Source organism: Balaenoptera acutorostrata, chromosome 11 (genome assembly GCF_949987535.1).
Source record: "Balaenoptera acutorostrata chromosome 11, mBalAcu1.1, whole genome shotgun sequence".
Classification (NCBI taxonomy): Eukaryota; Metazoa; Chordata; class Mammalia; order Artiodactyla; family Balaenopteridae; genus Balaenoptera; species Balaenoptera acutorostrata.
The window spans coordinates 79,685,306-79,711,726 of record NC_080074.1 but is presented as its reverse complement, the minus strand read 5'-3'; the positions used below and the strand labels follow the sequence as shown (position 1 = coordinate 79,711,726).

Below are 26,421 nucleotides of genomic sequence, written 5' to 3'. Positions count from 1 at the left end.
GGCGGCACCGCGCGCACGCTCCCGGCGGCACCGCGCGAGCGTGCTGGGCTGCTGCCCTAGCGGGATCAGGACGCGGCGGCGGCGGCGGCTGCGGCAGCGGCAGTGGCGACCACAGGCCGAACTCTCGGCGCTCTCGGGGGCTGGCTGGCGATTGGTCCAGAGAGGAGAGGGTGGTGGCAGCCCAAGTCAGCCGCTGCAGTGGCGGCGTCAGGTGAGAGCGCGAGCCGCAGAGACCCGGGCGTGGCGGCTGCCGCACAGGGAGTCGGAGCCAAACTCACGGCGCGGCCCTGGGAGTCCCGGGAGGAAGGGACGAGGAAGCGCTTGCAGAGGAGACGCCGGAGCAGAAGGGCGCCGGCGCCGAGCAGCCCCGAAGTTGTCTCCGTCGACTCGCGCCGAGCCTGGGCATGCAAGCAACGCCCCCGGGGGTCCGGTCGCCCCTCAGGAGCCCGCCGAGCGCGCGCTTGCGGCCGGACGAGGGCGGGCGAGGGTGCCGAGCCGCGAGCGAACGCAGCAAAATGAGTGGCGAGGGCGACTACAGCTTCAGACGGGTGGCGATCCGGCGGAAGTCCAACCCCTCCTACCTGCCGCCTGGGACCCCCCGGCCGTGGAGTCGGCCCTCGTCGCACCTGCAGTGGGCCGAGAAGGCCACGTTCAGGGGCCAGGCCCCCGCAGACGCCCCAGGTAAGCGCCTCGGGAGGTAAGGGGTGGGTGGGGGTGTTGTCGCAGGTGATGGACCGCCGAGCGCCCTGCAGGTGTGCCCCGTCCGCCGCAGCGGTGGGAGCCAGCTCGGAAACCTTCCCAGAGGGCTGCGCCGGGCCGCCCACCCACTTTACCTATTTTGTCCCTTCCCCCAAAGGTCCTTGGCGGGAGCGCGCCTGAGGCTGAACTTATCAGTCCTGGAGGTCACTTACCAGGGAATTCCGGAAGTAAAGGATAACTCTTTTTTTTAAGTTTGATTAGGAATTAATAACCTGTTTTCTAGATACTGAAGTTTAAGGTTTTTCGCTAAGTTGCTTTCCGCAGACCTTGTGAAGGACTAGTACAGTAAATGCGGGAGGCTGATGTTCGTCCTGGCCCGGCCGCCGTACCTGTTGAGTGACCTCGGACCAGCAATCCTGAGTCCTCCGGTTTTCCCTTTTGAAAAAGACGCTTGAGTGTGAAAAGCTGCAGGTCTCTCAGAAGGAAACATGTTCCTACTATCAAGAAATTCAATTTTTATTGTGGTTTTGTGTTGATAAATTAAGATATCAGTAATGCGGTATTTTGAATTCTGAATTCTCCATCGATTCTTAGTCTTGGAAGAAATCCTCAAAATGATCTGTTGCATCCCACAACTTCTCCTTCGCTCTTTAAAGGCATTCTGTTCTCCCTAGGCGGGCTTGAAGCTACGTAGAACACATTAGGGATTTTTTTTCTTGAATTGCAAAACTTTTCTTTAACCCCCACCCGCGGCTTTTGAGCTCCTATTGTGCCATAAGCAGAGATGGCTTGTATATAGACCAGTTATGAGGCAGAAACCTTATTTGAGTAGCAGAAATACAAATGCTTTTATTCACTTACGCTCATTTTATTCTTATTGAGCAAAGCTGTTATGATGGTTTAACTGTGAATTCTTGGAGCTTTAAAATTGTTCTCTGTTTCGTCCTGAAGCTGTAGTACTTACTCATAGGACAGAAAAGCATGGTGGGTGATGAATTACAAATTTATAGCCACATTAGTTAAGGGCAGAAATAGTGATGTGAGAAAATATATAAACAAGTAATCGAATCACAATGCTTTAGGTCTCAATTTCCTCATCTTCGAAATGAAGGCTCTGGTGAAATAATCTCTAAAATCTCTTCCAGATTCACTCTAAAATGAGTAGAAGGGTGTTTTCTTCCTTTTAAGTGAAAATTCGTTATTTTGTTTTAAAGTTACTTATTTATGAATTTTTTAATTGTTTGAGCTACTCGATTTCTTAATCATCAGCATTTTTCAGTTGGAGGGTAAAGGGATCCAATTTCTTTACATCATTATTTTACTGAAAATCTCGTGCTTAGTTTCAAACTCTTTGAGTAGGTGAGCAAAAGATGAATTGCCTCCTAGAAGTAGGAGTGAGCAGTATAAATCATTTCTGCATGGCAGCTGTGCTTATGGAAGAGTCCTTTTTCCTTTTCTATTCTCTTTTTTCTACAGAGAAAATCCAGAACACTTTTTTTTTTTTTTTTAACAAGATGGAGAACCTAGCAATAACTTTTTTAATCTGTTAGGGTGTCTCAGTATTGTTTAAAAGAACTCAAAGTTCTTGTTGCCATTATTTTCAGGGTTGAAAATCAATTACTGGATCTTCCTAGATATGATTGTTCCTCTTTACCATGATGTAATCTATAGTATCTGTTGGAGAGTGACCTAATGTTTTGAAAAGTAGTCTGACACTGTTGAGTGACCTCACCCCATTCAATTCGGTGAGGTAAAAACATTTTAGAAATTGCTTCCTTCTTTGAATCTAATCTGCCTGCCTATTAAGTTTCATCCAACTGTTTATCATTATATAAGTAGGATCCTCCCCTCATCAAAAAGTAAACCAGGTTTAAATTCCCAGGAAGTGCCAATTTACTCTCTAGTACCTAGAAAAGTATTTATATATGGAAACTACAACATTTAGACCCATTACATGTATAGTGGATAATTGAAGTGTTACCTTCCCTCTTGAAGAAGGAACAAAAACTAAGAATTCAGTTTAGTGGTGTTGTGTTATATTGCGTGACTGTGAAATCCGTTATTTTTAGAGTTCTCTGCTTTTTCTCAAAACAAAAAAAAAAAGAAAGAAAGGGAAAGACAAAGAAAAAAAGTCTACCAACCACATCCTCCATATCTATCTGAATGGCAATGTCCTCATCTAGGTGAGGTAATTAAATTAAGACATAGGCTTTGGGGTCATATAGTGCCCAAGTTCAAGTCCTTATACTACCGGTTTTATGAATTGAATCAAGTCTCTTAATTTCTCAATTTCTTCATCTGGACAGTGGAGATAACAGTACTTTATAAGATTGTGGGGAGAATAAAGTAAGATTATATAGATAAATGGCTGACACAAAACAAGCATGCAGGTTAGAATCATAACAAGGAGTCATTATCCATTTCTGTTTCCCAAAATGTCTGGCACTAGGACTGGCACATAAGAGACACTGTAAATACTTGTTGGATGAATGAAAATCCTTCCCCTATGTTGTTCATAATAGCTACTGTTTATTGAGTGCATTTTCTATATCTAAGAACTGTGCCTTGTGATGCACACCTGAATATGTATGTGTATGAATTTATTTCACAACAATTTTAATAGGTAGGTAGTATTATGCCCATTTTCCAGCTAAAGAAATTGAGGCACAGAAAGTTTTACTAACTTGCTTGGAATCGTAAACTGGTACTTGTTTAGCTAGATTCAAATTCAAGTGTGCCTGGCATTAAAGGCAGTGCTCTTAACCACACATCACAAAAATCATATAATTCCATTATGGTAAGAACATACATTTAAAGGGATATTTTATACACATACAGTAGGATGAAAATTTTCTTATTTTGTGTGTGTGTGTGTGGTTTTGTTTTGTTTTGTTTTTTTTTTGGTCCAGCTTTTTTCTGTGCCTTTCCCTTTTTTCTTTTCTATAGTCTGAATATCTGAAACCCTTGGGGGTCGGGGAGAGTTTGTCTATTGAATATCACTGAAAGTAGCTTATTTCCTTAGTTATTCCTTAGTTTTATGGGAATCCTGAAGGATCCTTATTGAAGATGCCTTTCTTTATAAAATATGTTTGTTTCTACTTCCAACCCATGACCACTTTGATCAGCCAAGCATTTCTCTGACTTGAAGAATGTGTAAATTTAGTTCAGGTTTGCTAAGGGGAGATCAGCATTGTTGTCATGAATTTTTCCACTTAGGCTTAGTGTAGGTCTGCAGACTTTCTTATAAGTTGACTTGGATGGAAGGCAGATTTTTCCTGCACCATCCTTTTATCCAAGGTATAGCCTCTTCAGTATGGGTCCCAGGTTCAGTCCTTTCCCATTTCACAAGCTCAAGGCCCATGTCTCCCCTTCCGCTGCAAGAGCTGCAGTTCCTGGGCTCTAGGTTCCCCCACTGGAGTTTAGGTTTATTGTTCTTTTTCTTTTTTTCTCTTGTCCTTGGGAATCTCCTTTATTTTCTTATGATTTCAGCAATACATTTAAAAGTATATCTGTTGTAATTTATTCAGCATCTGGGTGCTTTGTGGTGAAGGACTTTCTACACTATTTGTGCAGACTTTCTATAAGTAGAATTCCTTTTTCCAATTCTCACCATGGTTAGAATACTTGATTTTCAACACATACTCCAATATCCTGAGCACTTTTTGAGGACTAATTTTACCTTTGTTGGAGGAGGAGGGATGAAGATTTGGGTTATAGCAATAAGAGTAATTACTGTTTATTGAATGCTGGTTCTGAACCAGGACTATATGTGTATTACTTATTCTTATTGACAGCACTGCAAGATAGATGGTATTATCATTTTAGAGAAAAAGAAAAACCAAGTTGCAGTGCTCTACAACCAGCCTAAGCTTCAGAGATAGGATTTGAACCAGGTCTCTCTGGCTTCAGTACTCACATGCTTATAATACTAGTTCTTAAGGTTTCCCAGAGCTTTGGAGGCAAAGTGCAATACAGTTACTGTGTTTCATATATGTTAGGGCTAATATTGTTTGTAACATTAATGAATGCATATTATATTTGAAACAGTGATCTAAACACAATTTAGCTAAAGATTTATAATAAAATGGTGATGTTAATTTCATCAATGATTCTTAGAAGCTGCTTAAGATGGACTTTGAAATAGGAAAGTCCTTCAGAGGATCAGGAACCAGGAAGAGTTTTCTTATTTCTTGGAAGGCCAAGAGCAGTTTAAAGAGTAGTCAGTCGTCTTTCAATGAATAGCCATGTAAACTTGTGAACCTAGGAACATTGAGAGACTTTTAATCCACAATCACCTATTTGCTTGCATTCCTTTCCTCTACTGAGAAAAACTCAGGGTCATGGATCTAACTGGTGACAGAGAAGAGGACCTGGACTTATTGGGGTAGGAATTAGGGATTGGCCCAAGGCCATTACGTCTGTATTAAAGGGCACGTGGATTCAATCTTGGTGTAGTCAGGGTGACCCTCTTGTTAGGGATTAATGAAGCTGGTGATTTGAAGTTGAAGCCAGTGCTCATTTACCATTCTGAAAATCCTAGGGCCCTTTAGAATTATGCTAAATCTACTCTGTCTGTGCTCTATAAATGGAGCAACAGAGCCTGGTGACAGTACATTTGTTTACAACATGGTTTACTGAATATTTTAAGCCCTACTGCTCTGAAAAAAATATTCCTTTCAAAATATCACTGCTCATTGACAATGCACCTGGTCACGCAAGAGCTCTGATGGAGACGTACAACCAGATTAATGTTTTCATGCCTGCTGCCACGATATCCATTCTGCAGCCCATGGATCAAGGGGTCATTTTCTTCTTTTTAAATTAATTAATTTAATTTAATTAATTGGCTGAGCAGTGTGGCTTGTGGGATCTTAGTTCCCTGACCAGGGATTGAACCTGCACCCTCAGCAGTGAAAGTGCAGAGTCCTAACCACTGGACCACCAGGGAATTCCCCAAGGAGTCATGTCAACTTTCAAGTCTTATTATTTAAGAAATGCATTTTATAAGGCTATAGTTATCATAGATAGTGATTCCTCTGATGAATCTGGGTAAAGTCAATTGAAAATCTTCTGGAAAGGATTCACCATTTTAGATGCCATTAAGAACATTTGTGATTCATGAGAAGACGTCGGAATACCAACATTCATAGGAATTTGGGGGAACTTGATTCCAGCCCTCGCGGATGAATTTGAGGGGTTCAAGACTTCAGTGGAAATAACAAGAGAGCTAGAATAGAAATTGAGCCTGGAGATGTGACTGAGTTGCTGCAGTCTCATAGTAAAACTTGAATGGATGAGGAATCGCTTTTTATGGATGAGTAAAGAAAGTGGTTTCTTTTTTTTTTTTAATTTATTTATTTTTATTTATTTATGGCTGTGTTGGGTCTTCGTTTCTGTGCAAGGGCTTTCTCTAGTTGTGGCAAGCAGGGCCACTCTTCATCGCGGTGCACGGGGCCTCTCACTATCGCGGCCTCTCTTGTTGCGGAGCACAGGCTCCAGACGCGCAGGCTCAGTAATTGTGGCTCACGGGCCTAGCCGCTCTGCGGCATGTGGGATCCTCCCAGACCAGGGCTCGAACCTGTGTTCCCTGCATTGGCAGGCAGATTCTCAATCACTGCGCCACCAGGGAAGCCAAGAAAGTGGTTTCTTGAGATGGACTCTACTCCCAGTGAAGATACTGTGAAGATTGTTGAAATGACAACAAAGAGTTAGAATATGATCAATACATAGACTGAGTTGATAAAGCAGAGGTAGGGTTTGAGATTGACTCCAATTTTGAAAGAAGTTCCACTGTGGGTAAAATGCTATCAAATAGCATTGCATGCTACGGAGAAATCGTTTATGAAAGGAAGAGTCAATTGAAGTCAGCAAACTTCATTGTCTTATCTTTAAGAAATTGTCACAGCCACTCCAACCTCACCCTGATCAGTCAGCAGCCATCAGCATCGAGGCAAGACCCTCCACCTTGCAAAATGATTACGACTTGCTGAAGGCCCAGATGATGGTTAGCATTTTTTAGCAATAAAGTATTTTTTTAAAATTTTATTTATTTTTTGGCTGTGTTGGGTCTTTGTTGCTCCGTGCTGGCTTTCTCTAGTTGCAGTGAGCGGGGGCTACTCTTCACTGCGGTGCACAGGCTTCTCATTGTGGTGGCTTCTCTTGTTGTGGAGCACAGGCTCTAGGTGCATAGGCTTCAGTAGTTGCAGCACGCGGGCTCAGTAGTTGCATCACGTGAGCCCTAGAGCACACGGACTTCAGTAGTGCGGTGCGTGGGTTCAATAGTTGCGGCACGTGGGCTCTCGGGCGAGTGGGCTTCAGCACTTGTGGCTCGCGAGCTCTGGAGTGCAGTCTCAGTAGTTGTGGTGCATGGGCTTAGTTGCTCTGCTGCATGTGGGATCTTCCCGGACCAGGGCTTGAACCCGTGTCCCCTGCATTGGCAGGCGGATTCTTAACCACTGTGCCACCAGGGAAGTCCAATAACGTATTTTTAAAGTAAGGTATGTACAGTTTTTGGAAACGTAATACTGTTGCACACTTAATAGACTGTAGTGTACTGTAGACATAGTTTTATATGTAGTGGAAAGCCAAAAATTTGTGACTTGCTTTATTACAATATTCACTTTAGTGCAGTGACCTGGAACTGAACTGCAATATCTCCAAGGTTTGCCTGAAAATTATTTTCTACATGCATTTGCTGGAAAGTTGATTGAAAAAGGATTTAAGCATAATGCATTTAATTTTATGGATGTGAGTATAGTGTGTGAGATTCAGTAGGTTTAGACACGAGCTCATGAATCTATTTTTTAAAAGTATATCAGATAATTCTGATAATCAGCTTGGTTTCCAAATGCCATCCTACCGACTGCATCAAAATTACTTGTAGTGCTAATTAAAAACCAGCAGTACCTTAGATAGAATGAGTCAGAATCTCCAGCGGGTAGGGTTAGCTGTATTTTTGACAGAGCCCCAGATGATTCTGATGTGCAACCAACTTTATCAACTGCTGTGCATTTCCAAGCTAGGGTAAACCCCACCTTTGGTCTTGAGCCCAGACAACCAACATTTTTTAGGTGCAAGGCAAAGAATGATATAGATTGTCCCTCAACTAACACATCATATTGGCCCTCTGTATTTTTGGCAAACTTTTTGCCCATTTCCGGTTGATTTCTAATTGTATTTTTTACATTTGGTATACTTTTTTGCTTTGTTCTTGTTTCTCAGCTTAACCCGTAAGTTGAAGTAGACTTTAATTTACGCTGATAGACAATTTATATCCAACTGGAGTATCTGACGTGAACACAGTGACCTTTCATTTCAGTCTTGGTTTCTTAGTGTCCTTTATTGCTGCCCTCTCTTTCTTTCCTAATCTGGAGGATGAATCCACTCCTCATTTCACAGGTTCTTTGTCCTACACCTCCACTTCTCTCCAAATGAGGTCTTCCTAGACTTTAAACTTTGATATTCTCTGGAGCTTTCTTCCTTAAACTGCTACATATACTTCCGTTGCTGCCTCCGCTTCTTCATCCCCTCATCCTGTCCTTCTCCCCACTTCCTTTTCTTGTTCTAGGCTGGCTTCTGTTCTAAACTTGATCAGTGTTCTAAGTCAGCAGTGAATTCCTACGTATTATCCAGTAGCCTGTTTGTAGCCCTTATTGTGTTTTTCTGTTTTTGTTTTTGGCCATGCAGCGAGGCTTCCCTGACCAGTGAAAGTGCCGAGTCCTAACCACTGGACCGCCAGGGAATTCTGCGGTCCTTATTCTTAATTTCTGGGTGGTATTTCCTTATTTTTTCTTTTTTTGGCCATGCCACGTGACTTGTGGGATCTTAGTTCCCCAACCAGGGATCGAACCCGCGACTTTGGCAGTGGAAGGGCAGGGTCCTAACCACTGGACCGCCAGGGAATTCCCGGTATTTGCTTCTTTTTAAAGCTCTTTTCTTGGTCCTGATTTTCATACTTCAACTGGATCTCCAAGTTTATTCCTTTGACTAGGTCATTTTTCTCCTTTCTCTCCTCCAGCATTTCCATTATTTCCTGCCACCTCTTATTTGGTGGTGTCATCCACCCTCTGGGCTTCTTTCTCTTAATCTTTACTGCTGAATAAATGTAAATATTCTAAGGGCACCAAATTGCAGCTCCTTTTTCTGCTGCAATCTAGCCCCTCCTCCTGACTTCCTTGGAGGAATTATTATTATTATTATTATTATTTTTAATGTTATAACATGGATCATTTTTTTTTTTTTTAATTTTTATTTATTTATTTATTCATTTATGGCTGTGTTGGGTCTTCGTTGCTGTGTGAGGGCTTTCTCCAGTTGTGGCAAGTGGGGGCCACTCTTCATCATGGTGCGCGGGCCTCTCATTATCGCGGCCTCTCTTGTTGAGGAGCACAGGCTTCAGACGCGCAGGCTCAGTAATTGTGGCTCACGGGCCCAGGTGCTCCGCGGCATGTGGGATCTTCCCAGACCAGGGCTCGAACCCGTGTCCCCTGCATTGGCAGGCAGATTCTCAACCACTGCGCCACCAGGGAAGCCCCCCTTGGAGGAATTATTAACCTTGCTTTTGTTAGACTTCAAAGTTTATTTTAAATCTGCTCTTCCCTCTTATCTACTTGCTACCGAGTTAGCCACCCAGTTGTTATTGATTCTTCTTCATTTCATGATGGTGGCCTTTGTCTTATTTCAGGGCACTTTTCCCACCAGCTATCCACGTTACGTCGCCCCCCTCCCCCAATTAATTTTCTTAAATCTGGGTATTATTCATCTGCTTCCCATGGTCAAAGCTTTCTATGGCTCCTAACTGCCTGTTATTGATGTTTATAATGGAATACTCTATATCCAATTTAGTGACTTTGGTTAAACCTTTGCCAGTAACCCTTCAGTATAGAAATGAACCTTTCAAAATTCATATAAACATTTAATCTTATTTGAACTATTCAATATTAAACCTAGAATAATCATGCATTAGTCATGCTTTAGGAGTTGTGTGTGTGTGTGTGTGTGTGTTTTCAGGAATAAATTTGGCATTGTTTGTAGAGCATTGTCCAGAATTAGTCATCTGTCCTTGGAATGCAGTTAATAGTGGGTGGACATTAGCACCAGAAAGTACTCTGAGAGCCCATAATCTGTGTTGTATTATTACCTCACTTATGCAGGAATAGAGTGAACACAAACCCAGCTGCTGTGCCCCTCTCATACACATACCCACTCACTGGAATTAAACTGTCAACTTCACCAACTGCTGCATCTGCAGAAACCAGGGAGCTGCTTCCGTTCTGGGGACTGCACCGAGCCGCAGTGAAGCCTTGCTGCAGACAGGTATCTAGTCTGCTCTGCAAGGCTGGATTGTTCCCTGGGGCCTCTGGCAGAATTTTGTGTTAAGACACATGTTAATAAGTAGCCTTTAAAAGTGCCATGACTTTACCGTATGCTATTTGTATTTTTAAAATATGTGCTAATGAATATGTTTAGGAGGTGAAAAGTCAGTATGTAGAGCCAAATAAATTATAAGATACCCCAGCTGAAGAATACTGAGGGATCATTGCTTATAGTTTCAAGTGCAATGTAGTATAGTGTATGAGAAGTTATCAAATTATAGACAAATTCGGTTAAAATTAATTCCTAAAAACCACTTGTAGAAAAATACAACTTTTAAACAAAAGTCATCTTTTTTATTTCCTCTGCAGAAAATTGACTAACATGTAACATTTCTTTTCCTAAAACATGCTACCTTACCTTAATGGTGTCATATTGATGATGAACCAATATTGATAAGTGATGTTGGGAATCCAAAGATGAATGGGACAGATTTCCATCCTAGAAGGGGGATATGATGTATAATAAACACCAGGGTATAAGGTCACATTGGGTGTAAGAACAGTGACCAGAGTGATCATATTTCAGAGGAAGGCACGTTTTTGACTGTGCTGCGTCCACACTTTGAGGAAGACTGCACATCTGACTCGTGCCTTTGGAGTTAGCCATGAGCCCGTGTGCTGGTTCATGCATCTGATTGGAGCACCTTCCTGCTGACACAAGCTGAAAATCCATAGCAGGCTGGAAAAACAAGTCTACCCACAGGTTCCATTCAGAGCCATTAGCCAATTAATTCCATCAGTATCTCTGTGTTCTCTTTTCAGATCCTTATATCCTTCATTATAAATTTTCCTTCCTAAGATCCCACTAAAGCTGGATCTTTCAGTCCTTCAACAAGTGTTTCAGTGTTTACTATGGACCAGGCAGTTGTGTTGGGGCCTAGAAATCAAGGTGAGAAGAATACACTCTAGTGGTTTAGAGTGTGGGCTCTGGAGTTGGACTGGCTGGGTTTGAATTCTTCTCTAGTAATTAACTGGGTGACTTGGAACCCTTTTTGACTCAGTTTCCTCATCTATAAAATGATAACATGATATATTACCTCCATCGTGGAGTTGTCGGAAGAATAAAAATGTTATTGTTTTTAAAGGGCTTAGAACAGTGCTTGGGAAATGTTCAAATAATAACTTTTTTGGTATTTTTGTTAGGATTAACACAAATACTACTCTCACAGTTTGGGTTTCTTTTTGCATCTTATGTGTATCTCTGATCTAGCGCTGTCTCTCTGGATTGTGATTGGTTGTTTACATTTGTACCTACTGAGTACAAGTTACTGCCCAAGGTACAAGCTCTTTTAGGCACATATTTTCCCACCCCCTTTTATCCACTTCCCGCTTAGTCCTTTCCTCCCCTTAGTTCCTGCCAAAACTGCCTTTTACTGCTGGCCTCTCTCCTCAGTATTTCCTCCTGTGCTGTCTTGAGCCCCACTTTTATGTCAGACTTCCTTAAGCCTGAATTGCATCACAGAACCACACCCTGCCTCTGTTTCCTGACTGAAGCCTGGCTTTCACCTTTAATGCCGGTTCTCTGGTGACTCAAGTGGCAGTTGATCTTCCATGGTCCACATAGCTGCTGGTCAGGACCTGTGGTCAGCTCTCTCTTAGCTTTTAAATCCTCCTGCATTCACTCTTGCCAGCCACCTCCACTTCTTCACTAAATTTCTCCTTGTTTTTCCTGTGCCTGTCGCACCAGTCCCTAACTTGAGTCATCCATTGCCATTGCTCCTCAGGGGCCCCTCAGAGTCCACTCAAGGGCTCAGTAAATATTGGGTCAACAGAAGAACCCCAAACTAGCTTGGCATATCTTGCTTCAACATAAGAATTTTCTGACAACGCTGACAGAATATGGAATTGGTTTCCTTTGGTGGTTGTGAGTTCCGTATTACCGAGGTTATTCAAGGAGAGGCAAGATGGCTTCGTGGCTATAGAGGAGACAGAATGTCAGATGTAACCTTTTCTGACCAGTAATCCAGCTTGCACACTAAAATATTCTGTCAGTGGTCTCAGCTGTCCTGTGTCTGCACCATTCATGTTCTCCTATCAGTAGTATGTACTAGTTTTGTGCAGGGGTGTATTATGAGGAAAGGCTTGGGAATAGTGTGCTTTGTTCTCCTTGAGATTTCATGGACTAGATATCCCTTTTAGTGTAACAGTTCTGATTATTCCTGGCATCCTTTCTGATGCTGTGATATGTCTTGATTCGAGAGTATACTGGAGTTTGTAGGCCCTGGGTTGCTCCTCCACTGAGAGGCCTCGGAATGCTTCGTCATGTTGTCAGGAGTTTCATTATCTTATATCTATCATTTACCATTCCAGGTGTCCTCTCCTTGAACAGTTTTTTTTTCTTTGCCTGTTATTTCTCACTATTAGGACTTGGCTTTTAAGGTCAAAACTTCTAATGGTGCTCCTTTCTTCTGCCCATCTCTAAAGGGCATAATTTAAAAAGCAATCTGACAAGTAGAAACTAGGCATGATCAGAAGCAAGATTTTAATTTCCAACTCTCATACAAAAAGATGAGATTGTAGAACATCTGAGACCTGAAGCATCACTGTATTGTTTTCCGTCTCTTAATGTATTTCATAAAATCTAAAATATTTTATCAAATCTTTTTAACATTTTAACATCTCTGAAATTGGGATGCTTTTTTCAATTGGTGCTGGTTAAAAAATTGTGAGACATTGAAATGTAGACTGGCCTAAATTTTAAAACATAACTATAATATTTACTGCCTCTGAATAGTAGCAAAGATTATGAATTTGTGGAATATATAACTGAAAACATTGACTAACATCCCCACCCCCCTTCTCTAAACCCAAACATACTATGTGTGATTTTATCTTCTATATCTGTGACTACTTCTTCAGCCTCTTAATTATAATTAACAATCATAAGAGTCAAAACAATAATAGCTATCATTTATTGAGCAATTGCTTTTTTGGTCAGACATTGTCCTAAGAGCTTTACATGCACAGACTCAATCATCACTAGTAAGATCTGTAATCCACATTATACAGAAGAGGAACCAGAAGTCCAAACAGATTAAATAATTTGTCCAAGTTTACCTGGCTGGGGAGCCAGGATTTTAAACTCAGGCTCTTAACCCATGTACTTTCCTACCTCCCATAAATTTCTTATTGCCAGTTTTTTTTTTTTTGGGGCTGCATTGTGTCTTTGTTCTGCGCACGGGCTTTCGCTAGTTGCTGCGAGCAGGTGTTACTCTTTGTTGCGGTGCGCTGGCTTCTCGTTGCGGTAGCTTCTCTTGTTGCAGAGCTAGGGCGCGGACTTCAGTAGTTGTGGCTCGTGGGCTCTAGGGTGCAGGTTCAGTAGTTGTGGTGCACAGGCTTAGTTGCTCCGCGGCATGTGGGATCTTCTGGGACCAGGGTTCGAACTTGTGTTCCCTTCATTGGCAGGCGGATTCTTAACCACTGCGCTACCAGGGAAGTCCCTTATTTGCCAGTTTTTTTTTAACATCTCTGAATATAAGGATAGTAATTATTGATCTTTAGTAGTGGGGAAGATACTGTCTCTGATATTTTTGTCAAGTTTATCCAGAGTATTAAAAAGAGTAACTCTGGTCAACTGCAGCTAGTGAGGAAGGGGAAAAAAAGACATTTCAAGGAAAAGGGAAAACATATTCTTAAAAAAGATTCTGAAGATGGAAACAAAAAGTAGCTTTCTGGTCTTTGCTGAGCAACCATACCTCTTGGGAATACTCACCTAATTCAGGCTTCTACTGCTTTCTTATCATATCTCATTAGCAGGGTGATGGTTATGTACTAAACTTTGAAATTATGTAAATAGTATTAATTTTCAAGAATCCTGTTAAATTTGAGATGTTCTAACAAAAACAGGCAAAACTGCCTTTCTCCTCTTTTATTCCATTAAAAAAACTATAATGGATAGCTATATAACAATGCATAGAATAATATATAATGTATATATTAACATAATATATACTAATACTATTATATATACAGGTACATATGTATATATAGTATTAATATATCAATACCATGATCCTATTGGTATATGTTGGCAAACCACTTTAATTTTTCTAATTAAGAGAATTATGCATAGCTTTTTTCACTCTTTTAACATCTTAGTGTAATAAAAACTTGGATGTGAGTAGTTACACTCCGACAGGCTGTCCCCCATGGAAGAACTAGGGAACTGACTAGGGTGCTAATTAGAACCCTTTATAGTCCTTTTACAGAAAGCGGTAAACTCATGCCACTGGTTATGTAAACAGTGAAAAGAAGGGAAGAGAAGGATTCAGGAGGAAGCTGGGAGGAAACTGCCAATGATGGCAGTCATTGTTCTGAAGTCGGTGTGGTGCCCAGTATAAGCTCATTCTCATTGAGAACTAATGCCCGTTTCTGAGTTTTGGAACTGAATGACCAACTTATATGTTTTTGTTAACCTGGGAGATTTGCCTTAACCACATTGTGGGCATTGGGGAGGTAGAAAAAAGAAATAGAAAATTAAAAGATATTCACATAATCCCCACCTTCAGTGGGCAGCTGTCATCATACAGTGTCTGAAGGCCTCTGATGAACCAGCTGGCAGGGATGGGGGAGGTGCTTCTTTTCCTCATGGTCTTGATGGTGGCTCATTTCTGTAAACTTAAAAAAATTGTACTGACAATTCCATCTATCACTGCTGCAGTAAATGTACTTATTTCAGAATAGTCATTCCTGCATATCTTTTGTTAATTGTTCATTTCTGGCATAGATTCCTGGGTCACTACAGTTTATACTTTTTCATCTAGAAAAGGGATTTTTAATCTCCTTATTTTGGGTCTCAAAGCTAGCACCTTACCATTAGTTCCTGCAAATGCTATAGTGGCTCATTGAGAAGATAGGCTTTGTTATGGACATTTGGAAAAGTTGAATAGTTTGTGTCTGCTTATTTTCCTTTATCCAGAAACCACCCCCCTCAGAATAGATTAAAAGAGAATAATTCCCCTTTATTAAATTTTTTCTTTTAATATTTTCCTTTTGCTTGTGTGTTAAATGACACAACTTTTTATTGTAGACCTGAAAGGCTTGACTAATATAAAATTTCAGTCAGTTGAAACCTTACTTGCAATGTTTAAAAAGTATTGAGTTCATCTGCTTCACATCTTTACTTACTACATACACCTCACTGAGTCCTCTCCTTGGCCATCTTATTTAAAATTGGAAGCCCCACTCCTATACTCCTTTACTTGTTTTATTTTTCTCTACAACACTTACCACTAACTCTTAATTTTTTAAAATCTTATTTTCTGTCCCTCCATCCCCACCCCAATATACACTAAATCCCATGAGAGCAGGGGTTTTTGTCTGTTGCATTCTCTTTCCCAAAGGCAGGGTACAGTCAGGATGCTCAATACGGACGCTGCCGAGCTTGGGCCTAAGGACCTGTTCTCAGCGGCTGGTCTGTGAGACAGGGAAGGAGGTGGCGGGTGTTTGTGTTTGGGGTGAAGGTGAGCATTTGACACATCTTAGAGGTAAAGTGCCAGGTCTGGGCCCTTTGCACCAAAGCACCAGCAGCCACAGCAACAGAGACACCATGGGCTGGTGTTTTAATGGGAATAGGTGGAGTCAGTGTGGGATCAAACCGAGCTGAGAATAAGGTAGACATAGGAGTTGGTATGAGGCCTTCAGTTCATCAAGTTGAGCTGTGTATACAGAGGAGCTTTTTTCATCACCTCTTTTAGTAATTTGTTGAATAATTTTAACATGAAGATGAAACTTTCCATTAGCATCATGAGAGCAGTAGCCATGCTTGTCTTGTTCCCTGCTGTTTGTCCAGCACTTAGCAGAGTTCTGGTTCATGTTAGGTGTTTGTGAAATGCTAATTGAGTGAGTGAGTGAATGAAATCCCATGTTGAGTGCTACATTTCAAAGTGCATATTTTATGCGGGAAAGGGTGTGGAGAGAAGGAACCCTCCTACATTGTTGGTGGGAATATAAATTGGTGCAGCCACTATGGAGAAAAATATGGAGGTTTCTCTAAAAACAGAGTTACCATATGATCCAACACTCCCGGGCATATATCCAGAAAAGACAAAAACTCTAATTCAAAAAGATTCACACACCCCAATATTCGTAGCAGCACTATTTATAATAGCCAAGACATGGAAGTAGCCTAAATGTCCATCGACAGATGAATGGGTAAAGAAGATGTGGTATATGTATACAATGGAATATTACTGAACCATGAAAAAGAATGGAATAATGCCATTTGCAGCAACATGGATGGACCTAGAGATTATCATACTAAGTGAAGTAAGTCAGAAAAAGACAAATATCATATGATATCACTTGTTTGTGGAATATAAAATATGGTACAAATGAGCTCATTTACAAAACAGAAACAGACTCACAGACATAGAAAACAAACTTATGGTTATCAAAGGGGAAAAGGGCTGGGAGGGGTAAATTAGGAGTTTGGAATTAGCAGATACAAACTACTATATATAAAATAGAGGGGGGTGGGATGAATTGGGAGATTGGGATTGACATATGTACACTATTGATACTATTTATAAAATAGATAACTAATGAAAACCTACTGTATAGCATAGGGAACTCTACTCAGTGCCCTGTGGTGACCTAAATGAGAAGGAAATCCAAAAAAGAGGGGATATATGTATACGTATAGCTGATTCACTTTGCTGTACAGTATAAACTAACACAATATTGTAAAGCAACTATACTCCAATAAAAAAAAATAAGATAGATAAACAACAAAGCCTTACTGTATAGCACAGGGAACTATATTCAGTATCTTGTAATAACCTATAATGAAAAAGGATATAAAAAATATGTATGTATATATATCTGAATCACTTTGCTGTACACCAGAAACTAACACAAACATTGTAAATGAACTGTACTTCAATTAAAAAGAAAATTCAAAGTGCATATTTTATGCCCGATATATAAAAATCTAGTTAATATGCAAGCTTTATCACCATCTTATCTCAGTTTTTTCTTTACTCAGTTTCTTTATTTTTCCAACATAGCATTCCTTTAAATAAGTTTCCTTGGTAATTTTGAGAGATGATTCAATTTAAAAGTGCATTAACTATATAACTTTCAAAACTATATGTTTTATGTAACAAAGTATTCTCTAATTATAGCTGTTGGAGTTACATTACTGTTAATTGTTTCTTTGAGACAAAGTTACATCTGTGAGAATCTCTATCATGGGTTGGGGGTGGGGTGCAATGAAAAAAAATTCTTTGGCAAAACAAAGGGATTGGCTCTCAGTAAATTTAAGCTGAACTGCATAACAAGCTGAGCCTTTTCCCTTGGTTTTCTAAGGTTCTTCACACACTCTGTTCCTTTTCAGCTCTTTTAATTAATGCTATATTCTCAGACTTTCTGTCTACACTTACAAAATGGAGGAGAACCTTAAACCACAGTAATATGTTCTGTGTTATTAGCTTGCATTAGATGTTCCTTAGCCACAGAAAAGTTGGTTATCCTGTAACTAAAATATGAGGCTCAGGTGAGCAGTAATAGTTTAAATACAAATAACTTTTTACAGCTGGAATATTTAAAATAGTTTTGTTCCCTCCCTCCATGGGTAAACTTCATGCACATGAAAATAATTTTAAATTTGTAGGTTAAATTCATTTCTTAGCTCCTTTGAAATAGTCTGGCCTTTTCAAAAAAGAAAGCTTTAATCATACTGTCTTCCTTACAAAAGGTCACTTCCTTCATGTAAATTAGGATATTTTTGCATCTGGGTCCACTCTGTGGTTTCTTTATGGGTATAATTAACTTAATTGCCTTCTCAGTGCTTTATGATAGGAAAATGGGAACTACTTTAAACTTTTGTAGGTATTGACATTTAAAAAGATTAAACTTGTGAACAAGGTTCAACTTTATTCTACTGCAGAAATCTGCACAGTATGATGAGGCACAATATGGTGTTTGACTGAATTTCGTGCACTGTATGTAAGTCATGGAATATGCACAAGATAAAAAAAAAATCAAATATATGGTGAATGATAGAAATTTCTGTTCTGAGAGGAGTAACTTCGTTTCTTGAAACTGGGGTAAAAGTGATTGAGAGATCTGGCTCAGTAATCAGACAGGCCTTAGCTTAAATCCTGCCTCTGCCACTTTACAGCTTTGGGAGGGTTGCATAACCTCCCTAAGACCATTTTTTTATAAAACTGGGATAATGAAAGTATTTATTTCATAAGGTTGTGAAGGATTAAATGAAGTAATGCATGTAAAGCTTGATACATTTCCATAATCAGTATGCAATAAATGCTAACTATAAATTATGTATATATATTTTGTGTGTGTGTGGTATGTATATTGAAATTGGGCCAGGCCCTTTTGAAGATGTCTAATAAAACTAATGTAGCAAAACTTCTAGGCAGATACCCATGTTATTTTAGTGAGTACAATCAGCTGATTTCACATTAGCAGATGTCTTTATTTGCTCCTAAAATCTTACAAAGTGAAATTACATTAACATGTTGTATGAATTCCCCTTTACCCTTTTGGATATTTCCCATTTGACCAGAGTCTTTTCATTTTTGGTAAAAGTGAAATATCTTTTCTAGACACACAACCCTACTATTGCACATTATTTCACCCTACCACATATACATTCTGTATGCCACGTATGTACCCTTTGTCATTGTAAAAATTACTTTTCACAATGTTATTGCTCTCTATTGTGGCAGGTAGGAACGTGTCCTTGAACCATTTCTTCACATCTTAGAAAACATTAATATCTCACTTGTTATAGAAATGGTTTGGAAATTATAGTATCTAATAGCACTGCACTTCCACAGGTCATACTTGGCATAACAGTATTAACCCCTAGAACATCAGCCCAACTTGAAAAAGGAAAAAGTATCTGCTCTTAAAATAATGTTGAAAGCTCTGTACTTTATTCATGTTAGCCTTCACTCAGCAAATTCTTTAATAAGCTTGGTTTTAATTTTTCACTGCTCATGCATGGCAAATAAAATGCCACAAATGAGGAAAGGGATGAGAGTTGATCTGATGGGAAGTGGCTACAGGAGTATGCTTTCAGACGTGACAGTGGAAATTGTCTGACAATCTGATATCAAGAGTAGAAAAAACTCAAAATACCACCCAACATTTCAGTAATGGACAGTCATAATTATATCCTTGTCATCAAAAAAAAAATGTTAAATAATATTCAGCATTGTAGAAAGCAAGATAGTATATAATTTCCTAGAAATTTCAACTGAAATATTTTCAATTATACCTTCATATACCAGACTACGCATATAGTGTAACATAATTAGAAATAGCATTCTGACCATTATATCACAACCAGGCATCTTTTTTCTTCTTTGGTTTCCATTGGCCCCACCTCTTAAGTCTTTGTGAGATCAAAAGAAACTGTTTAATTAAAGGGTCTTAAAACTCTCTACAAATGAAAGTGGTTGGTTAACAAAGAATTTTCTTTTTTGATAATGATTATGATGTTTAAGATGACCATCAATAAGGTATTTGGTTAGTGCAGGATTTCTCAAGTCAGCACTGTTAACGTTTTGGGCTCGATAATTCTTTGTTGTGAGGGGCTGTTCTGTGCATTGTGGGATGTTTAGCAGCATCCCTGGCCTCAATTCACTAGATAACCAGTAGCTCTAGACATTGCCAAATATACCTAGAGAGCCAAAATTGCCCCAGGTTGAGAACTATTGGTTTAGTGTAAATGCGTTTAAGTTGGGTGTGAACTTAAATTTAAATTAAATTTAAATTAGGTACGAACCAGGGACTTCCCTGGTGGTCCAGTGGGTAAGACTCTGTGCTCCCAATGCAGGGGGCCTGGGTTTGATCCCTTCAGGGAACTAGATCCCGCATGCATGCTGCAACTTAGAAGCCCCCATGCCGCGATGAAGATCCCGTGTGCTGCAACTAAGACCCGGTGCTGCCAAAATAAATAAATAAAAATGAATAAATATTTTTAAAAAATAAGTTAGGTATGAACCAGATGCATCATTAGTCATTTTAGCTATGCAGAACATCCAGTTACCATCATTTCTGGTTGGTCATTTTGGGTACCTTCTGGTCTCACTTTTTTTTGCTGTTGTTGAATGGAGGAGAGAACTGCCTGTGTTTCCTACTTTTTTTCACATTGTCCATATTGTAACTTGAAAGTACTGACAAAGATTTCTGTGACAGGGAAGTGTACATCATTGTTTTAACTGCACATTATAGGAGCTTCTGGCCTTTTTGGTGGGCCATATAATTCCTAATAGAGTGCCAAGTGCTGGTTGAAGGGAGGAGCACTTGCAACTTGCCTAATTTTACCTGGTGCCCTAAAATAGCTGGTGCTCTTGAATTCAGTCTCTGGATGTGCTGAACGCAGCGGGAGAGAGCACCAGAGACTCTATGAGAGAGGTGGATGTTGCCAGGCTTTGTTGCCCTGGCCAGAGAGGGTGCTGCTGGCCTTGCTGTCTCATTTTCTCCTCTTTCTCCTCATTCCGTCAAGAGTTTTTTTTTTTTTTTTTTTAAAGGATTTTCTTATTTATTTATTTATTTATTTTTGGCTGTGTTGGGTCTTCGGTTCGTGCGAGGGCTTTCTCCAGTTGCGGCAAGCGGGGGCCACTCTTCATCGCGGTGCGGGGACCGCTCTTCATCGCGGTGCGCGGGCCTTTCTCTATCGCGGCCCCTCCCGTCGCGGGGCACAGGCTCCAGACGCGCAGGCTCAGCAATTGTGGCTCACGGGCCGAGCTGCTCCGTGGCATGTGGGATCTTCCCAGACCAGGGCTCGAACCCGTGTCCCCTGCATTAGCAGGCAGATTCTCAACCACTGCGCCACCAGGGAAGCCCCCGTCAAGAGTTTTATCATTTCCATATTGGTTTTGCAGTAGCATGAACCAGATAAGGGGATGGGCAAAAGCACCAGAGGAGGCTAGGGCTATGGGAATGCTTTGAGGGAGTTTTAAATAGGCCCAGAAATAATGGCAGAATGTGAGAAGTGCACGGGCGATCAGAGGGGATTTGAGATGTTGCTATAGAGTGGACATTTTATTCATATTCATATTTGAAGGCCTTCTACATGCCAGGTGCTAAGCAAAGAGTTTTATATACACAGCTTCATTTAGTCCCCCCACCAATTTTCTGAAGCATGTACTGTTTGTTATATTTATTTAACAGATGAGGAGGCCAAGGCCTCAGAAGGGTGATTGACTGGCCCAAAGGCTCACAGCTACTAAGTGGTAGAACCAGGACACATCCAGGCTGGTCCAGGTATGAAGCCTGAAATCGTAACCACAGCATTATTCAGTTAATATGCTGCCAGAAATTACATTTCTAGTTTGTGAGATTTAGAGACACAAATAGTGGAAACTTATCTTTTATTCTAATTAAATAAAAAGAAACTAAAATACTTTGGACCTGTCAACTTAAAAAATATGTGCAACCTAGAAGTTGAGAGTTATGTTGTTTTTTTAAAAAAATTAATTTTTATTTTTGGCTACGTTGGGTCTTCGTTGCTGCATGCGGGCTTTCTTTAGTTGCGGTGAGCGGGGGCTGCTCTTTTGCAGTGCGCGGGCTTCTCATTGCGGTGGCTTCTTTTGTTGTGGAGCACGGGCTCTAGGCGCACGGGCTTCAGTAGTTGTGGCATGTGGGCTCAGTAGTTGTGGCACGCAGGCTCAGTAGTTGTGGCACACGGGCTTAGTTGCTCTGTGGCACGTGGGATCTTCCTGGACCAGGGCTCGAACCTGTGTCCCCTGCATTGGCAGGCGGATTCTTAAACACTGCACCACCAGGGAAGCCCTGAGAGTTATGTTTTATTCGGTGGGAATTTCAAGTAACCCTGAGAGAACTGCTCCAAACAGGTGAAGGGGGGAGCTAGGATATATAGGAGTTTTGCAACAAAAGGCAGGTAGTAGGAACAAAAGATTACTGTTAGTTAAAGAAAACTAGAAATCTCAAGTTTAGCACTTTTCTATGTATGGTTCATGCAAGAGTCTGGGCTCACTGAAATCATTCCTTTGATATGCGCCTCAGCTATCTGGGGCCTGTATCCTGTGTTTTCATATCCTGAGTTTCCTCAGGGCTCACTGTGGGGAGTGGCTGCAGTCTGATGGCTGCTAGATGGCAAGTATTCTTTTCCTTCCTGAGTTCCCTCAGGGCTCACTTATGGCAGCTCACCTATGGCTGTGGTTGCAGTCACTGATGACTGTGACATCCTTTCTTTACTGATATGGCAGGCAATATTCCACTTATCAGACCATTGAGAAGAGAAATAGAGTGCTCCCTGGCCTTGTGAGAGCCCATGTCTTCCTGCAGAATACCACTCTTATTCCTTTCTTCCTTGTGTGTGTGTACATGGCTTCCTGGTTTGGGTTGGTAGCTTGTTAATCTAGGTGGATATTTAGGTAGATTAAAAATTTTTTTTAGTTAGATATTTTTAAGGCTAGAAAGGAGATTACATGCACTGTAACTGTTGATTTATGATAAGATAAATCTATAAATCATCTAGACATATCTCAGACCATTGTTCCTGCCCACTGTCATCTGCTTAAATAAAATCTCTGCATCATTCTTTTCTTAGAGAATTACTTCAGGTGATCCCAATTTATGAGCAATAGGCTAGTAGCCCTCTGGTTTTATGGTATGTTTTATGATAAATAAATTCCTCTGTCCCTCTAGTTAAGCAAAGTTCACTGAACCATCAGCCCTGGGATCTGGTCACAGTGGCTCAGCTCATTCCTGTCCCCAACTATTCCTAAAAAAAAGTTTTATCTTTAAAGCTCTTGTTTGTAAATTGTCACATTCCTCAAAAGTTTTTCCTTTTCTTTATGACTAAGAAAAGAGTTTGTGAGAAACAGAATGTTACGTCAAGAAAATCTTTTATCCTAGGAGAGCATAGTACTGATAGTGATCAAAAGGCCAGGTGAAAATGAATGATACAGCTTTCAAGTTCAGTTTTTTATTTTTAATTTAATTTAATTTATTTATTTTTGGCTGTGTTGGGTCTTCGTTGCTGCGCGCGGGCTTTCTCTAGTTGCGGCGAGCGGGGGCTACTCTTCGTTGTGGTGCACGGGCTTTCTCATTGCAGTGGCTTCTCTCATTGTGGAGCACGGGCTCTAGGCGCGCGGGCTTCAGTAGTTGCGGCACGCGGGCTCAGTAGTTGTGGCTCACGGGCTCTAGAGCACAGGCTCAGTAGTTGTGGCACATGAGCTTAGTTGCTCCGCGGCATGTGGGATCTTCCCGGACCAGGGATCGAACCCGTGTCCCCTGCATTGGCAGGCAGATTCTCAACCACTGCGCCACCGGGGAAGCCCAAGTTCAGTTTTTTTGCATTTGACTGTGATGACAATTTTGAAGAAGGAACAGTATTTAAAAAGGACCTAAAAAAATTAAAGTAATACATTGTGATTAAAAAAAAAAAGTTGACAGGCTGACTTTAAAAAAAAAAAGTTTTTTGAGGTAGAGTTCAGATACCATACAATTTACCCATTTAAAGTAGACAGGCTGCACAACTACTGAAGCCCGCGCACCTGCAACCCGTGCTCCACGACAAGAGAAGCCACCGCAGTGAGAAGCCCGCACACCGCAATGAAGAGTAGCCCCCGCTCGCGGCAACTGGAGAAAGGCCGTGCACAGCAATGAAGACCCAACACAGCCAATCAATCAATCAATCAAAAAAAAAAAAAAAAAAAGCCAACAGAGATATACCAAAAAAATAATAAATAAATAAAGTAGATAAGCTGGGACTTCCCTGGTGGCACAGTGGTTAAGAATCTGCCTGCCAATTCAGGGGACATGGGTTCGAGCCCTGGTCCAGGAAGATCCCACATGCCGCAGAGCAACTAAGCCCGTGTGCCACAACTACTGAGGCTGCGCTCTAGAGCTTACGAGCCACAACTACTGAAGCCCGCGTACCTAGAGCCCATGCTGGGCAACGAAAGAAGCCATCGCAATGAGAAGCCCGTGCACCGCAATGAAGAGTAGACCCCGCTCGCCGCAACTAGAGAAAGCCCGTGCACAGCAACAAAGACCCAACGCAGCCAAAAAATAAAAAATAATAAAATAAAATAAAGTAGACAGGCTGACTTCTGAGATGGAAAAACTTTGAATTGTTTCAATATTGTCCCATAGAACTCTGAATTAGGCAATGATTTTTGACAGAGGAATTTCTTCTCTTCGAAGGTGCTTAATCCTGGCAAGGTAAGAACTGAGGTAAAGATCAAACAAAGGATGAGGGGCATTTCTTCCGAATTCAGAAAGGTTTGGCAACCTTTAAGAAGACACTGTGTCTCAAATTTGTAACCATTTAATGCTTTCTACCAAACTGTGTAACATTGAAATGGTGATTGATAATGTAAATAGATATGTTGACTTACTGTGGTATCTTGCACAGAAGCTTAGCAAAGTGGGATAGAAGAGCAAGGGTCACTGATGAGTAAGCACCTATGGAAATATGTACCTTCCTCTAATATTTACCAGTTGAAGACTTTTGGGTGTGTTCATAATTGGCCATGAAAGAATGTGAGGTGAATGAAGTGGAAAGAAGATTCAAACGTCCTTTAAGAGATAGGAAAGCCTGCAGCTGCTATAACAAGATCTGTTAGAAAAAGAAGTTGGTCCTCAGTGAAGTTTTTAGTAAAACTCAGTCTTGTCTAGTTGTTACAAGAAAAAAATCCTTGAAAAATATACAATATTTATAATATGGCTCATTAAACATAAGTTTTTACATGCTTAATATTTGTAAAAGCCCATGTTGAAATTTTCTTCTTTTTATTTTGCTATTTCTGTGGTATAAAATAGGTATTTAGGAAATTTGACTTTGATTTACATAATTCTTACCCTTTGACCATTGCTTAGGAATGATTAGATTGCAAATTGGGGGTTGCCTATAGTACAATGGCTTTTTATATGTGTAAGAACTGAAGGAAACATCCCATGCTAGGATACTGAATAAAAACTGTTGTTTCTGTGAGTGCTGAAAATGGCAGTCGGAAAACATATTTATTGCATTCCATCAGTAGGTCTTTATGCATTGGTTATTTTGGAAATGAACTTACACATTTCATGCAATCATTTTGAGAATGAGGCATAATTTGTGTTGTGAATAAGATACATATTATTTCCAAGAGTCTAAAATTTATGTTAAACACAGATTCAAGCAGCTTCTGTAAGGACTTCCTGCTTGTAAAACTTACAATTTTTCTAGGGAAGCCTAAAGGCTATGTAAAATTTTTTAGTGGTTGCAACTAATTTTAAAATGTTGTTTTGTCTTGCTTATGTGCACTCCCTAGCCTAGGCAGTGTGGGGCATGATTCTGCCCTCAATGGAGAGAACATCAATACCTGTTACACAAACTAGAAAGTGATCAACCTAGAACGCGTAGAGGTGCCAAAAATCTGCAGCAGGGGCCACAAGGAACAGTCCACAGAGGAGGAGGTGGCACCAATCCCAGCCCTGAAGGTGGGATTTAGCCTTGGATCAGTGAGGGATGTTCGCCCTGCCTAGAGTGGGAAAGCGCAGGCTGGTTATCGTGAGTGCAGTTAGTTTAGTTAGCCACCAGCCCTGGGCTATAGAGATATTCCAAGTAAAGGATAAAGCAAAGCCCTGCCCATAATCTGCATAAGACACCTCTCCCACCAAAAACAAAAACAAAAGCAAAAAACCTCCCCAGATGAATCATGCACTTTTCTATCAGGGAGCTGCTATTTGGTCTACTGTTCTATAAGTAGTCACCCAGTTTTCATCTGAGGAGTCACTAGACTGAAAATAAAACCTTCACACATCTTTAAGTAAAGAAGATATTGGCTCAGTACTAGAAGAATTTAAGTCTTTGGTCTCTTAAAATTTGTTTTTCCTTCACTATATTTTCATGTTTTAGAATTACCTTTATGTTTCTCAAGGAGTAGTCTCTGGGGTATGGTTGGAATGACTCAAATAAAGGCTATTAAAGTTATTCTTTCACCTTCCCAGAGTTAAAGTTTATTGTCCTTTAAGCATTAGATTTTTGATTTAAGGTGACACTATTGTATGTATACAGTTGTGCTGTATTAAATGAGACTGTCCATTTGAAATATGAGAGATATCTGAAATAACTAATAATTAAATCTACAGTGAAAGGTTTAACATTCTAGTCCTGGGTCATCCATTAACTTGCCCAGTGACAGGGCATATCACTTACCTTGAATGACTTGCTTTGTTTTTCACCTGTTAAATAGAATGTAACCTGGCTGAATACTTAATAAGGCAAGGTTTGGAATACACAAACAAAAATGCTGTCCCTTCCCCCGGGACACTGTCTGATATGTTCACTGTGGAATCTTCACACATAACAGGCACTCAGATATTTGTTGGTTAAAATCAATATAGAAGAGAAATCGTCTTT

At 40.6% G+C, this 26,421-nt stretch overlaps 1 protein-coding gene across 2 annotated transcripts in view; it reads left to right on the top strand.

Annotated features, from left to right (window-relative positions):
• Window positions 1–110: 110 nt before the first annotated feature.
• The window catches only part of FGD4 (FYVE, RhoGEF and PH domain containing 4), a 222,545-nt gene continuing 196,234 nt past the window's right edge, over window positions 111–26,421 (top strand). For both annotated transcript variants that reach the window (XM_007175668.3, XM_057557362.1), the window contains exon 1: window positions 111–681. In XM_007175668.3, the coding sequence (XP_007175730.2) occupies window positions 405–681 (277 nt within the window). In that variant the 5' untranslated portion in view covers window positions 111–404. The remainder of the gene's footprint in view (window positions 682–26,421) is intronic.